The 16,742-nt window shown below is 45.0% G+C and overlaps 1 protein-coding gene across 1 annotated transcript in view; it reads left to right on the forward strand.

Moving 5' to 3' along the window:
* CDH4 (cadherin 4) overlaps positions 1–16,742 on the forward strand; it is a 480,516-nt gene that overhangs the window by 449,821 nt on the left and 13,953 nt on the right. The window contains exons 9-11 of the mRNA XM_068150049.1: positions 4,662–4,847; positions 10,059–10,312; positions 13,794–13,936. Of these exons, the coding sequence (XP_068006150.1) occupies positions 4,662–4,847; positions 10,059–10,312; positions 13,794–13,936 (583 nt within the window). The remainder of the gene's footprint in view (positions 1–4,661; positions 4,848–10,058; positions 10,313–13,793; positions 13,937–16,742) is intronic.

A 16,742-nucleotide genomic window follows, 5' to 3' on the forward strand; every position in this document is an offset into this window, starting at 1 on the left:
ATTGGAAATTAAAGGTCAGAGAATTGATAGTAAGGCTTAAGAAAACAGCAATTAGGCTGCTAGGAAGAAAAGCTAAATTACTGGTGGTAGGAGTAAGGGGGGAAGAAAAAAAAAGAGGATTATTGATCTAAATATCAAGTTGGCAGATACACAGAGTACAATCTAGAGGTTTTTTACACCTCTGGGCTTATTCAACCCCCACACTAAAAAAAAACATGCAGGCCTATAAAGATGGAATAAGAAGCAATCAATTAGGATGGCATTTGCTTGTTTCTGCGCTGCAGCTGGGTAGGCACATCACAATTAATGATTTATTAGGAGGTTTTCATCCTTCCCCCCCCCCATTTTACACACATTTCTAGAGCCAGACTGCAGTTGTTTATTAATTTGCCTAGTATTCAAGTGTGTCTATTAAATATTGTGTGGAAAAGGTAAACAGTTGGCTCACATGCCTGCACTTGGTTGGGAGTATGCCCTTAAGGGTCTAGGAGCTGTGGGTTGGTGTCCAGGCTGGGTCCCTGCTCACACAGTTTGTGTGGACAAACATAGCCCTCATACAGGGTTCCCCAGCTGCATATCACATCGTGGCCAGAGCTTGCTGCATAAAGGAGTGGCCTGGCAGCAGAAAGTGGTGGGAGATGGGACACCCCCCACCATGCATGTTCACTCACTCTCATTGCAGCCTCTCTTGACCTAAGGGAACCCAAGAGAAGATGCAACGCTTTGCAGCAGTCATAGCTGTCAGGGGAAGGGCTCAGAGTCTAATAAGAGAACTGAGATGCCCTTATGCTTCTACGTTAATCCTAGCTATAGGTCATAAAATACTCCATTTCTCCAGGCAATTCAGCCTTCATAAACTGCTTCTGTCTGTAACAAATGTTGTGACATCATTAGCAAATCTTGGAGACAGCACAGAAATCTTTCCTGCAGACATTCAGGTGAAAAAGCCACTGTTTGCAGAGCTTTTCAGCAAAAGCAGCTTGAAAAAAAGTAAGAATGTTGGGGGGCGGGGGGGGGAGGAACTCCCTTTAGAAGGAAGCCTGAATAATTATCTTTGTATTCATCCATCTCAATTCCACACCTCCCTAGGAGTGGGTGCAATGAGCTAATTGGTTTTACTCTGCCGTGCATGGCTTCACCACCCAGACTCCAGATTGATTGCAAAAAGTCAAGTCATTGTGAGAATTCATCATTTGTCCCCCCCACATCAATCCCTTTCTCCTCCAGAGTGATATTTGTCTGTGTGTTTATGTGCTGTCAGGTAGCAAGTGAGATGAAAGGCAAACTCTGGGATTAGCCCATTTTAATATAATCTGATGCAACCTGAACATCAGAATCAGCAAGACATGACTTCAGACAGACCAGCTCCAGAGGAATGAGAGAGGGACTTCTGCCAGCAGAGTCTTTTTATAAGAGGGGAAGGAAAAAGACTCTACAGAATTTAAGGATTTAAGAACATGTGAGGTTCAGAACAAATCCTTATCTGAGGAGGGAAGCAGAGAGTGTAACAATCAGCCATAGAAATCCTTGTGAATGGGCTTTTAAAAGGCTCTCTGGAAATTAAGGACTTCAAATGCAACAACTGAAAGGGAAGCTAAATGAAATACAGGGGAGTGAGAGTAAATGCTACAGGTACAGGTCAAGCACTGCTTTATCAATTCGATGTTTACTCCCACAGCTCCTCCGTTGCTCATTGTTTTACCTTGTTTCAATGGATGTGCTTCTTTCTGTTTGAAAATCAATCGTAATCTTGTGAAAGAGAACTCACAGCACAGGGAATGCTGGAAAGCAGCCTACTGAAAGATGGCATTGTTCATTATCCTAAATTACTCCAGGGTAGGGAGGGAATGACATTAGAGAAGTGTGGGTAGCTTTGAGCTGCCATCCTTTCTTTAGGAGATGTAATTTAAAGTCATTACTTAATTTTATTAAAGGGAAAGACAGTTGTGGACAATACATGTTACAGTGTTTACTTATCATAATGATGGCGGAGGAGTGTTAGGAGGAGGAAAGGCAGGCTGTGGTTTGGATTCCCAGCAGCTGCTGAAAATTGTTCTGTTCTTCATGGTGTATCTCCCCAAGATTCGCAACTTAATCTGAAGAGCTTTGGATGGCTCACAGAATGCAGGGTTGGGGGTTGGAAGGGACCTCTGAAGATCATCTAGTCCAACCCCCTGCTGGAACAGGATCACCTAGAGTAAATCAGGTGATCCTGTTCCAGCAGGGGGTTGGACTAGATGATTTTGATCCTTTGATTCCAGGAGGAACTACCTCCTGAAATCCTGGATTTGTCCTGGAATCCATTGGCTACCATGATTCCAGTGAAGGTACAGTGTTCTCATCAGAAAAATACTTGGCTTTATAGGCATAATAGACAGCATCCACCCTCAGCGTGGATCATTCCCTAACTATACCTAATAGGTATCAATAGCAACTGGATGAACTCCTGGATTGCCCAGTACAGGAATGGAATGGAATGGAATGGAATGGAATGGAATGGAATGGAATGGAATGCAATGGAATGCAATGGAATGCAATGGAATGCAATGGAATATGCTGAGCATTGCAGGATCTGCCATAGGTGGAAAACTTGATAGTCTGTTGTGGTCTTCCTCCAGGCTTTGTACTGAGATGTGCTTGTGTATTTATAATTCTTAATACAGCTCTTATTTTTAAAATATATCTTGTGATCTCCAGAGGTCCCTTCCAGCCCCTATCATTCTGTGATCCTGTAGTAAACATTATCACCACTATCTGAAAACAGATGTGATGGCTTTTACAAGGGCTGCTGTAAACTCTCTTGGCAGTTGTGTAGGGTTTTTCCATTTAAACCAAACTCCTTGGCAGCACCTGGGTTATGATCAACTAAAGGAGCAGCAAACTACAGCAGCCCTCTTAAATACAGCCAGTGGCTTGTTCTGGATGAATAGGACATAAGCCTGTTAATAACAGACCAAAAACTGTGGTCCTAGGTCAAAGATGTGAGATGGTTGCACAAAGTACTTAACTCCTTTGACATTACCATACAATCCCCTGATGGTAGCAGTGCAGTCAGCTCCCAGAAGAGACTGGGGGCTCATCAGCTTGTCATTGCTGGCATGTCATACAACATTAATTTAATGTAATGGGCAATAACTAGTGTGGATTTAGTAAGAGACAATCCTGCTTAACAAATCTCCTTGAGTTCTTTTGAGCAGGTCTCAGAAAAGGTTGATAATAGGAGTGTACATATGACATAATCTAATGGATTTTTCAAGAGGCTTTTGATAAATTTCCATATATTTCCCCTGCATAAGCCACGTGCTGCAGAGATTCCAAATTGGGGAAGAAAATTGGTTTAAAAGGGGAAAAAAAAAAAGCAAATTCATGGGAAATAAAGAGAAAAGAAGAGCTGTAGCACATACTGGAACCTGAATTATCCCACAGCTTCCCACTGTTCTTCCCCACCACTCAGCATGGCTGGAAAGAGATGCCATCTGCAGTCACTAATGAAAACTTGTTTAGGACAGGTGCATAACAGCGAGGAGGGCAAAATGCCATTCAGGAGACCACTAAAGGGCAAATTTGAATTTGCAGAGATAAGGCAGATGGAATATTTTTGCTGTCAGAGGTGAAATAATATATACTAAATATAAACACAGAACTGGAAGACTCCACTGGATGGGTTTGGGTTAGGAGTGGAAAGGGTCTCTTGTGCTAACAAAGGAATGATTTATTATCATTTACATAACCTGGCATTTGGGCACACCGAAGGCCAGATTTTCAGAAGTGCTCTGCTCCTGCAGTTTGGGGCCAGGATTTCAGCTGCAGACGCGGAGCCAGCCGCTCCCATCGTTTCCCCAGTGTTTCATTTGCCATATGTCAATCAGAGTGGTGATTTGCAAGTGCTCCTAATAGGCAGTGCTGAGAGATGAGGACAGTTGAAAATTTGGGAATGTGTCTTTACTGACAGCTTTTGAGTCCCAAACACTGGGAGTATTCACAGGCCAGGGTCCCTGATCAGCCATATGATAAATCAAGGATTGGAAAGCAGGAAAGAATGCAGCTAATGCATTAGGGTATGCCTGAACGGGACATGCTCCATGGAAATCAGTGCTAAATGAGAGAATTAGGCACCAGGAAAGGCTACTGCAGAATCGCAAGGAACACTTTAGATAATGAGACAAAAATCAAATCAAGGACAAGAAAGAAAGAGAACGAAGTAAAATCACTGAAGAAGAAATAAAATGCTATCACTAAAAATCTGAGTGAGGCAAAATACCTCAGGTTAAAGGGACATAATCATCCTAAAAAATGCACATTTTAGTCTGCCATTTTTCCCCTGCTGTTGACAATTAACTCTCTGATTGCTGTGTGTGAATGAGAATAGGAAGAACCGGTTTAGTTCATTTACTTAGAGCATTTTCTGAAACTTGGCAGCAGCTGAGTGCTAATGGGTTTGTTCTTTGGGCTGAAAGGTGAAATGAGGCTTTGAAAGGTTTGGGAAAACATGCAAAGAAAATAATAGGAAGACCAGAAGTGAGAATAAAGCACAGAACCCTGTGGTGGCCTTCACGGGACTGATGTGCCAGTCGGTGTGCTGATGTAGGGGAGAGGGGTGGCAACTATTGGGGCCCAACACAAAAACTCCCACCATGACCATTTTTGTCCTTCGTTTGCAGTATTCAGGAGAAGTTCCTGAGAACAGAGTGGAGGTTGTGGTGGCCAATCTGACAGTGATGGACCGGGACCAGCCTCACTCCCCCAACTGGAATGCCATCTACCGCATCATCAGTGGAGACCCCTCTGGCCACTTCACCGTCCGGACAGACCCCGTCACCAACGAAGGCATGGTAACTGTTGTGAAGGTAAGGGGGAAGCCAAGGAAAAGCCTGATTTGTCACTCTTTCACTTAGCTAAGGCTACAGGGACTGCCAGAAGCCTGCAGTTATTTCATGCCTTCTCTACCTGGGAATATGAGTGTTCCAATCTCATTCCCATCTCTCTCTGTGCAGATGTCCTAACTACTTTTACTCCAAGCCTTTACCACTGATTCTGGGTTTGCCAACTCAGCCCAGCCTGTAAGCTTTCATAAACTCTCATCTGCTGAAGGCACCTCCTAGCATCTGAGCCTGACCTCCACATCCTGATCCTCCTTTGCTTTTTGGGCAGCTTGAGAGGGAATGGCACCTTGGCTGGGCAGCCCTGCCCTGCCTGGCAGCTTTAGGGCAGAGGTTGCACCTTCTCCTTTTGAGCTGGAAATCCCCCTGTTAGCTGTGCATCAGGGGTAGCACTTCACTGCAGGGGCTCAGTCAAGTAATCTTCCATGAAAGCAAGGAGTGAGGAGAGATATCAGGAGGAGTGAGTTTCCTGGTAACAGAAGAAAAGGAGAGATTCTACCCTAAGTTGAGTTGCTTAGCAGAAAAAAAGAAATGGAGAAATTTTCCTAATATCACATGATAAACACACAGTGTGGGCCAGATTCTGGACTCAGAATAGCTCTTCTCAAGTGAAAGCCACTCCTCAGGTTATTTCAGCAAAGAATCTTGTCCAGGGACTCTGAGAAATAAGACTGTAAATATCTACCATCCCTTCTTTCTTTCATCCATTGCCTTCAGCATTAGGAGAGCCAGAACCCTCAAGATAACCACGGCAAGCATCAATTCCATTTCCCTCCTTGCCTCCAAAGAAGGTGACTTTATTTTCATTTGAGTGCTCATGTCCCTAGCAGCTACTGAGGCCAGCAGCCCAGGTAGTGAACACTTCTGCAGTCATTACACACAGCCAGAGCATAAGTGGATCCATTCAGCAGTCCCTGAGCCTCTTCCCAGATAAGATGCCGACAGTTGCTGCCTCTCACTACCAAAAGAGTGAAGTCATCACAAATAGGCTGCTGTGATCTGCAGGAGCTCACCCAACATGCAGTGTGCACTGCACCTGAACAGGATAACACTGCTGTGAGGGACAAAGCCTGCAGCTTTGGATAAGGCTGGGCTGGCCTTCTCTGCTAAGTTTTAATCAACAGTTTAGGATGAAACACTGATGTTTCAAGAACAACATGATTTAAGAGCAGCTCAACTCCCTTGTAACTAATAAGCTGCAGTCATTCTTCATAGATACTCTTTTGGGAATTAGGAAAAATGACATCAGTGAAATGCCAATGAGGTTATGCTGGTAGGAATGTGTGAGGTTGTGAGCTTGTCCTGCTCTCTGACCCTTAGGCTACGTGTGTGTGTCTGCAGCTGCCACTTTGCTGAAACTTCAAGGGAGACATCATTTTACCTGCCAGGTGATATTTCAACAGGGCCCTCTTATTTATCACTCTTTCTTGCTCTGTAATGATGGTTGACAGTCTTACCCAGTGCAATGGTACAAAACCTCTGCAAGCTTAGCAGTAGTTCTGGACATGTATGGATCGATGCATGTATTCATAGATATGTATTTTCTACTTAAACAGGCAACATTCAGCAACGTAAAATGCAACAGTTTAACTTCTGTTGACGTCAACAGCCAGTCTGAAGTTGAAAGGCCAATGGTGTCACTGTGAGCAGGGGAGGACCACTTCATCTAGTAAAGTGTCATGACTTCAGTTTAAATGCACGTCAGAGTGAACAACAGGGGACTTAGGTGATCATCACTGCTACACAAGGACTTCTGCATAATGAACCATCCCTTTCTCAGCACTCAGCAGGCAGAAAGCAGGGCAGATTTGTCAAGACACCATGTTGCTGGTGTTGACTTTCCACTGCTGTGTAACCCACTCTGATCACAATGCAAAGAGCCACATGAAAATCCCTATCTTGTCAAGCTGAACTCAGAGCTTGAAATTGCATTGAATATCTTCACTGTATAACCTCACCTGATCCTCCTGGGCGCCCCAAGTTTCCTACCCTTATCAAGCCGGGAGGCTTTTTGGTGCATTTTCAGCAGGGAGAATGAGTAAAATTGCTTGTGATTAAATTTTCATGGTGAAGAAGGGAAGACTCTTAGGATTCCACCTTCTTCTTTGATATATTTTGTTCTCTGTTAATAAGTGAATATGCTTAAAGATTTGGGGAATGTGTGCAAACTGGGTGGCAAGTCAGAGCTTGTTCTTCATGGCATGGGAGCAGCCTCTAGCTGGTTTGATCCCTGATGTAAGTTGAAAACATAGGTAAAAAATTGGCAAGTAATGAACCTTTTATTTACAGACCTTACAATGCTGGGTTTTCATGTGGCTCTTTGAAGCTGCTTATACATAACTCAGCTATGGTAGTCACAGAGAAGGACATTCCATGAAGAATTGCACCCCGCCACCAGCAGTTTGGAAGCCAGAAATAGAGGGCCAGAAATGCTTCCAAAGCAAGAAGCCCTTTGGAGTTCTCATGATGCTCATGGGGCCTGGTTTGCAGCTGCTCTCAGCAAAACCTCATCTGCAGCTCCAGTCCAATCACCAAACAGAATTCCCTTTTTCTGTTCATGCCTTTCCAAACCATTTCCATAACATGCAAGACCCTAATCTTCAAAGAAAGCCTTGATCAAGGGGAAAGAGAAACTTCCCACTCAGATGAGACACCACAGAGTCTGGAGACAATCTCCAAGAGCAGCAGTGACTGCCCTGTGGGAGCCAGCTAAGTAAAATGTTATTATAAACTCTGCATGGATCAGAGCTGGGAATTTATGAGAGATGCTTCAGAAGCTCCACTATTATTTGCCTCAACAATAACATAAGGCAAATTTGTTCTCATCAGTTAAAAGTACCTTGAGAAGAGGAAGGCATGTGGCAAGCCCTTGGATTCAGTCTGCTGCATCCAGGTCAGAGAGGCCAGTGAAGGAGGAGGATGTGCAGCATCTCCTGGGTGGATGTTTCAGAGCCATTTGTGCTAGATCAGTCACTGAACATCCAAAGTCTCTACAAAGGTGCTGCTTTTAAATTTAATGTCACATATTTCTTGGGCATGAAATTAAAAAGTAGGTAACAATCCAACTCCTTGTCCTGTATGTAGCAGCTCCATGTGTTTTTGCTTCTGCTGTTGGCTTGAGCAATATGCAGCCTCTTCAGTGTGATGTGTGGAGATAGCAGGGGTTGGTGCAGTGTGAAGACCACAGTATGCTCTGCCAGCCTCAGGGGTAGGCACTTCCAGGGAGCAAAAGCATGAACTGTCCTGGTAGAAACTGCTTATATGTGAAAGAGGTTCTGCTTAGGGCTGGACTGTGTCCAACTGCAAGGTGTTCCTGTCCCACCAGGGAAAATACAAACACTGCTGTGAAGGCACAGCCACATGATTTTACCTTTATTGTCCTCAAAAAAATATGTGAAAGGGAACTCAGATGGACAGCAAAGAGAAGGAGGCAGATTGGCTGTCTCTTACTGTGCCACCACAGGCCAGCATATGGCACTGATGCTTCCAGGACAGTCTGTGGGATGGGCATTACTGGATGATCCTGGTCTGGCCCCACTCCTTGCTCTGGTTTTCTGCAGCCCTGGCTTTGTTGCTTTGAGAAGAGAGGAAAAGAAGCTGAGTAAGCAGCTTTACATTTCAAGGGGGCAGGGAAAGCCATGCCTTTACATCAAGCCACATCCTAGCAGATGTGCGTATGGCCAGTGTGTTCTGAGCATCTTCATGCAGGGAACCCAGTGGTTTCCCACATCAATCCCCACTGGAGCTGCTCAGATCAGCCCTGCTGGGCTCTAAGTCCCTGCAGGGAGGAAGGTGCAGAGTGGCTGTGGGCAAGCTTAGCAAAAACGACCAGAGGGGGGAATATCAATTAGAAGGGTGTGAAAGGAAATTGAGGAAATGCATTAGTCAGATTGTTTCAAGGCCTTGAGTCGCGTTTGAAAGGGAACTTTCACCATGCACCTTTTCTGAATGCTGTACAAGTCTGTGAGTCAGTGCTGGTGGACGTACTGGGAATCCTTAGGCTTCCTTTTATTTATTAAATGTTGGCCCTGCCTGTCAGGAAACCATTTAGCAACAGGAACATTTGCACTTCAGTCGAATAGGGATTGCACGGTTTTACCTTTTGCCCCTGAAATTTGTTTCTCTCGTGTAGCCTCCTATGATTTGATTTCTCTCCTGACAATACTGGGGTTTAAACAGAATGTGGGAGCCGGATCTTGCTGATGTAAATCAGTGCAGCACCGCCAAAGTCCATGTAAGGGTGGCATTTTACACCATCAGAGTGCACTCTGCAGAGTCAGCCCTGGAGCAGGTACTGGGAGCGTGGTTATCCTTCTAAACTGACAAATTACAGCCCAGCACTTTTTAACACACAGAGGTGTGTCCCTGCATAACTCAAGCTTCCCTGGCAGATGATTAACAACTTCCCTTATAATAATTAGTGGGATGGTTTGGAAATTATTATAATACTGTGGTTCAGTCAGTTGTGCCAGCAAAGGCTTTTCACTCTTTCTGGCTCTCAAGACACATCATCTTTATGTGTCTGTTGAAATGAGATCTGTGGCCACCCAGCAGTAGAATCTATTTGTAGGAGTGTGAAGGCAACCTTAGGAGCATGCAGGCAACCTCAAGAGGTCACAAGGCATCTTGTGAGAGGACAAGAGGTCCCACTGGAAGGACTGCCTGATTAATCAGACCAGGCATTGTTCCATACAGCTCCACCTTTGCTTATAAACTCACTTAAGAGGACAAATGAAGAGCACTTCAGGCTCTTGAGTCCACATAGTCTGTCCTAGTTACTTAGTCAGCAGCTTTAGCTGCTAACAGCATCCTGTCCAGTCCTTCTGAGCAGGCTTCACCAGTTGTGTTTAGAGCAGCCTTTGGTAGATTTATTTGTTCAATGCTCAGCTAACACAGGTTCTTTTTTGGAGTGAGAGAAGGCTGATCCCCTCTCCTCTGTGCAGTTTTTGTGTTGTTCTTTGTTTAATTATTTGACCCTCCAAATACTAGAAGACCAAATCCTCCACTGGTCTGAAGCTGGTCTGGATTTATACCTTCAAAAGAACTGAGCTCAGGAGGAAATTGGATGAGGGAATGACTTTGATATCATCTGCCTTCTGAATCTTGCAGCTTTCAGCTAGAGGGTAGAATTTATTCTCTGCTTGGCTCTATGCTTGCTTGCTTGTTTGTTTGTTTTAGGCAGTCGATTATGAGATGAACAGAGCTTTCATGCTGACAGTGATGGTATCAAACCAAGCTCCCCTGGCCAGTGGCATCCAGATGTCCTTCCAGTCAACAGCAGGAGTCACCATTTCAGTCACAGATGTCAACGAAGCGCCGTATTTCCCAACGAACCACAAGTTAATCAGGCTGGAGGAAGGGGTGCCCACGGGGACAGTCCTGACAACGTTTTCAGCGGTGGATCCTGATCGCTTCATGCAGCAGGCAGTAAGGTGGGAGATCAGGCAGCCCAGAGCTCATGCACAGGAGGGGAATTTCACCTGCAGAAGTCTGGGAAGCTAACCCACAAACTCATGGTGTGACATGTGTAAAATGCTTGACAGGGACTGACACCCTCGATCGAGTGCTTGCAGAGTATCCTGCAAGCTTGTAAACTCACAATCCTCCCTGCTGCAGGTAAGCCAGACTGTGAGTGGTAGGGCCCAGGAGGACACACAAGGTTGGAGCCCACCTTACTGGCTGGCAGAGAGGCAGTTCACAGCTTTGGATGTCAGCAGTTGATAGCAAGGTGTCCCTGTGTTGTTACAAAGACAGAGGTCAGGGCTGTATTGTGCTGTGTTTTGTCTCTGCCTTGTCAAGGATGCTTTGACCTGTGTGGTTCATGCACTTTACAAACACAGTGCTTTAGAAAATGGCAGCTTTATTATTTCTGTTTTACAGGGGGAAGCTGAGACATAGAAAGGGCTAGGGTTAAATTTCCAGAGAGATTTTTAATCGTGTCTTTTGTTGCTTCCAGAGAGAGGATTTAGGTCCAACCTGGCTTAAAAAGCAAGAGGAGCAGTCAGCCTGTTCAGAGCAAGGCTGGCTTGGTTACAAACAGCTGCTGAACAGGCTTTTTAAAGTCATATAGTTAAAAATTGCCTGAGCAGTTAAACACCCATTTACATGCCATTGGTACTCAGTCTTTATCTGACTAATGCCAGTCCATATAACCCACCCCAGCTCTTGCCTGTTCTGCGGTGCACAGAATATGTTCTGATCTTCCCTTTCACTTTAGACCACCTGCCAAACCTCGCCTCTTCATTAGCTGCTTTCCCTATGATGAGATTCAGATGGCAGAGTTTTAGCCTTCTGAAGTCAGATGTTTGACTAAACACTTTAAGATCAGCTTTAGTCCATGCTGTGGCTGTCAGGGTGGCACTCCCTGTGTTTAGTCCCACCTGGGCAGTCTGAGGACTGAACCCACAGTTCAGGCCCCCATCTCACACACCTTATCACAGGGAAATACATGGGCCAAAACACCCGTCTGTGACACCTTTCACAAGTATTTCTGCCTCTGCCCGTGCAGCCAGGAGATGTGTTTTCTACTCTTGGGTACTAGTACATCCACAGAAGTTTGTTTCTTTTTCACTCCCAGCCTCTAAGGATGGCAGTATTTTTGGCAAAACCTGAGTATATGATGTGACCACAGCTGAGGCCACTTAAACTTACATCAGTTGTGACACTTTGTGTCAGGAAGAGTTTGAAGTATTTCACCTGGCACAGAGCTGTCTGGTCTAGAGAATGATAGTTTAGTCACTGCCTCATCTTGTTGTCCTTAGACAGGCATTGTGGCTTTTGAGGAGAGAGATCATCCTAACTAACAAGCCTGTTTTTCTTACATTCTTTTTGAAATATTTGCCCTTGAAGGGTCTTTATTTCCCTGACATCTGTGCCAAGGCTGGTTTTCAGAGGAGATAACAGCTCATTTTTGAGTGAATACACTAACCACAAGGTGGATGATCTGTAATCCAAATGAGCATCTGCCACTTCTGGAGAAGGATGGGCTCTGCAGAGTCGTTCCTGTCACCTCACAGTCCATTCCTTTGTGAATATGGACAGCCCCTTACGTGAGTTGCTTCTTCCTAGGGCTTCCAGGACTCACATTTTATGTATCTACAGCACTTTGGTTTTGAACCCAAGTACAACATCTTTAACCCACTTTTCATCAGGACACTCCAGTGCCAAAGCTTTGCAGGAAGCAGTGGGGCTTGTTGTGGTCCTGTCTTTGTGAGCTATGCAAAGGATATTTTGGGGTTTCTTCGCAGTTAGCATTGGTGAATTAGGAAAAAAAACCCAAAAAGCTAAGCCTACAGATCTATGATAAGCACTTTGCAGAGCCCTGAGCCTTGCAGACAGTTTTCAGTCTCTCTCTAAATAGTCAGCAACAAAATAGAGTTTTTACAAATAGAAGATGAGGAAGCAGGAGCATCTCCAGTAAGGCACAGCTTGGCATGGCCAATGTCACACCTCAAGTTATCCTCATTAGCCACAGACACATTCACAAAGCCAGCTTTGAAACTGGATCCCTGGTCATTTAGCAGAGAAAGGGCAGGAAACTCACTGCAGTGATATTAAAAAGAAGGGAAAATATCCCAAGAAGTCTAGCTCCATGAAATGTAATTCTTCCCTTTGGCAGGGACTTGTGCAGCTATGTGTTGCTTTCCTGCTCACATGAATTGACACAACTCAAGTTTCACTTTGAGTTTCAGCTTCAAACAGCCCATTTCTGGAAAGGGATTTCACCAGAAGCCAGAAGTTCTCCTGCCTGCAGGAAAAATATATATATATATATATAAAAGCTTTTGTTTTCTTATTTCAGTAATGTGTAATTTGGCCATTGATTAGCTTCCAGCTTAGGTAATAAGGGTCCAGCTCAAACTGTACAAAACTGAGAAGCAGAAATAAAAACCAATCAATACAATAAAACCAAGCAAAAACAAGTGAGTGAGAAAGGTAAACAAGAACACATTGATCTGGATGACATGGAAAGTTAGCCCAGAACAAACCATGGTCATAGCTAACTGCACAGGACATGACCAGAGTGGGGCTATGAGTTGATGAAATAATTGGGAGGTGAGTCTCCTGTTGAGTCAGGCTGCCCAGGGGTGTTGTGGAGTTTCCCTCTCTGGAGATGTTCAAAACCTACCTGGATGCATTCCTGTGTGATCAGGTATGGGTGATCCTACTCTGGCAGGGGCCATTGGACTGGATGATCTTTCAAGGTCCCTTCCAGCCCCTAACATTCTGTGGTTCTGTGAGTCCTTACAGCCCAGGGCACACTGGGGAGGCCAAGGGGACCCCCTTGTCACTGCTGTCTTCAAACCTCCCACATGCACAGGATCATCTTACCTGCTATTTCAGGACTGCATGAAAAATGTTTCAGGAGAGCAGACCTGAATCTGCTACAGCTGTGAGTTCCCATTGTAGTGTCCTCAAGGCAGTTGCTGCTGAAGATATGATTGTGATACAGAAGAGTGGCCTGAAAAATGCTGTGCTTCCAGTGTGGTATTTCCCAAAGTGTTGTTTATTAGTGTGGGGCAGAAAAAAAGGAATACCCATGGCTTTAGAGCAATAGCATTAAGGAGAGAGCAGGAATCCATCCTCTAATTTAGGCATACAAAGGCAGTGGTCATTGCAGACCCCATTTCTCCTCAGCTGTAGAGACTTCAGGCTATGTCCACTGCCAGCAGCGAGAAGCTGGCATGTGGCACTTAATGGAAAGAAAAACCTTTAAAATGAAAGAAATAGAAAAATTGAATAATTGTAGAGGTCAAACCCCAGATGCTCAATTAGTGTTTTGTTTGTCAACAAAACCAGATATGCGAAGGTCCTTTGACTTGTGGGTCAGGAGTCCAGGAAAACCTTATTTCAAGCAATATTAAGGGTATGTCAGTGCAAAGACTGCCATGTATTTATTTCCTTTCTCTGTAGATACTCTAAGCTGTCAGATCCTGCAAACTGGCTGAACATTAATGCCACAAATGGTCAGATCACTACTGCTGCTGTCCTTGATCGAGAGTCAGACTACATTAAGAATAATGTCTACGAGGCCACATTCTTGGCGGCTGACAACGGTGAGCCCAGGCTTCACATTGTTCATGCTTCAATAAGACTCTAATGTGATGCATTAAGAGAAATGATGCCCTGACAGAGTTGTCAGTATAAGTTATCTTTTTCCCAGGTTTTTATGGTCAAAAATGTGAAAGTGGGACGGGAAATTGCTGGAGTAAATTAAATGTGCACAGTATACGGAGAGTGTTATTAAGGGAAAGGGAGGGCAAATGGAAAATCGATTTGGGGAGTTCAGTGTAGCAGTGCAGCCTGAACTTAAAAAAACAGCAAGGGGATGTGCTCTCCAGGGGCTTCTGAGCACACTAGCCCTGCTCATCGCCCCACAGGCACTGAGCAGAGCATTCAGGAAGCCTTCCGTCAGGAAACCAGGAATAATTGTAGGGGATGGCAGGAGGGTGTTAAGAATGAGCCAAGCCGTTGAACTGCTGTGGCTTTCATGGAAGGTGTGTGTCTGTCACCAGAGCTGATCTCTCTCTGTCCTCTACCAGTTCTGAAATGTCCAGCCATCATCAGAGCGCCTGGATGCTGGGGTACTTTGTTATCAAAGGCACTGAGGCTGGTACAGATCTTCTTGTGAGAGGTCCTGCTAAGGCTTGTTCTTCTCTGCTCATTAAAGATCACACAGTGCTTTTGGTCAAATTAGCACTACGAGCCTCAGTGCTAGCCTCACGCAAGGGCAAGCAGTCCGTTGCTGCTGCCCTGGATTTCTCCTCCTAGTTTTGATTTGGAGGAGCTAATGATGACTTTTTCCTAACCATGATCAGTTCCTTCAGTTGGAAGAGGTTCTGCAGAGGGCTCAGTAGCTTCCCTGTTCAATGAGAGGGCCTTCTGCCCCCTCTCCCACCTTTACCTTCCCCTTTCAGGGTGCTGAATGCTCACATCAAACCAGAGCCATGCTTCAGCAACAAAATTAAATCTAGGCTTGGCTGTGAGCACCTATAGAAATTGATCATACTCTGTAGGTATTTTCAGGACATTGTTCATGTGGGCTCTGGTCACCCCTCAGGCTGAAGGGTCCAATGTCTCTTATGAGCAGTTGTGATGGTGCTTGAGGTCTGTGGAAAACTTGCTCTATCTGGAGTTTCAGGATTCACTTTAGTAATTGCATCCTGGGTCACAGAGGCAAAACAAACTCGTGGAAGAGTTTCAATGTGGAGTAGCAGTACCGAGAAGCAAATTCTGCCCCATCTGTATGCCCCATCTGTGGTAGGACTGGTGGGGTCCCACAGCCCCATTCTAATTTCCCCTCTGCAAAGGTAACTGGGACAGTGAAATCCAAAATAGTCTCAGGAGGATCTAGCAGTCTTCATCTGCAAAAGCTGCAGGACACAACAGGTCAAATGAGTTGACCAAGGCTATCCACAGAAGCAGTGGTAGAGCTTGAACATCAAACTAATAATCCTCACCATCTAACCTTGCAAATGCCAGGCACTTAGTACAATGTGATTTGGAGTTAACCCCTTTCCTTGACTTTGGTGCTGATGCTGCAGTGCATCAGTGCCGCCACATCCATCATTCAGCAGCTCAGAAAGTGAGGACCTAGATAAATCTCTTTATTCTGAAAAATTAATCTATCACGGGTATGTTGCAGCCATTAAAATGCACATAAAGCAACACCTGATTTAAAATTCTGTCTAGAGTGCTTAGGATAACAGCTAAAGTTTCATCGAGGCTAATAGACTCTTCCCACAGTTCTTGCAAGTTCTCTGGCATCATGCACTCATCAAGGCTTTGGATCAAGGGTTTTGGTGGAGATTTTTCTTTCCTGAAGAAGCAGCAACATCTTGTTTCCTTGGAGTTGTGTTTGCTGTTTTCAGTGTGTGATAAAGGAGAAGTTTAGCCAAATAGCTCTTGGACATGCTTCTTTTCTCTTCCTGTGCTACAGTGCAGAAGCATCCTGGCTGCAATATAAGAGGGGAAGAGGGGAATCCCAATCAGCAACGTATTTTCAGCTTGATTTCCCAGGAGAGGCTCTTGGACCATACTATGTCTACACAAGTGTGGAGCCTGGCAGTGTTTGAACACCTCAGCCAGTTTCAGCCAGTCTGACAGGGAAGCTGAAAACTCAAATACATTGTGTTCCAACAGGTTTCATGAATCAGGGAGCTGAGTAGGGGAGGGAGACTCTGTAGCTGAAGGAAGCAGTGTCCTGCCCCTGCCTCAATGTTGGAGCAACCCATGGGAACTCACCCTTGGGGCCCAGGTCTGTAGGAAGCCAAGCTGCTCTAGTGGCCCTGCATGCAGAATTCTGCTTTTCTGCAGGCACAAGATGACAAGAAGATGCCAATTAGCCACAGGCACAGCTTTCATTTCTGCCATCATGTGTCAGGACAGTGACCAAGTTCCTTAGAAATTTTTGCACAAGCAGAATGGGAATAACTCCTGCTTACAGCTGAATGTAAAAGCCATTTGGCTGGTACCTTGCTCCTGGAGCCCTGACACTGGCACTGTGGAAAAGATAACAATGGGGAATGGAAATCATAGAATCGTTGAGGCTGGAAAAGACCTTGATGGAGCAGGTCCAGAGGAAGCAGAAAAATGTTCAGAGGGCTGGAGAACCTCTCCTATGAGGACAGGCTGAGAGAGTTGGTGGTGTTCAGCTTGGAGAAGAAAAGGCTTCAGGGAGACCTTAGAGCAGCCTTCTGGCACCTGAAGGGGACCTACAGGAGAGCTGATGAGGGTCTGTTTAAAAGGACTTGTAGCACTAGGACAAGGGGCAATGGTTTTAAACTAAAGAAGGGTAGATTTAGATTGGACATTAGGAAGAAGTTCTTTGCTTTGAGGGTGGTGGAACACTGTAACAGGTTG

This window comes from Melanerpes formicivorus, unplaced genomic scaffold (genome assembly GCF_026170545.1).
Source record: "Melanerpes formicivorus ecotype bairdi unplaced genomic scaffold, bMelFor1.0.p_v2 SCAF_19, whole genome shotgun sequence".
In the NCBI taxonomy this organism is placed as follows: domain Eukaryota; kingdom Metazoa; phylum Chordata; class Aves; order Piciformes; family Picidae; genus Melanerpes; species Melanerpes formicivorus.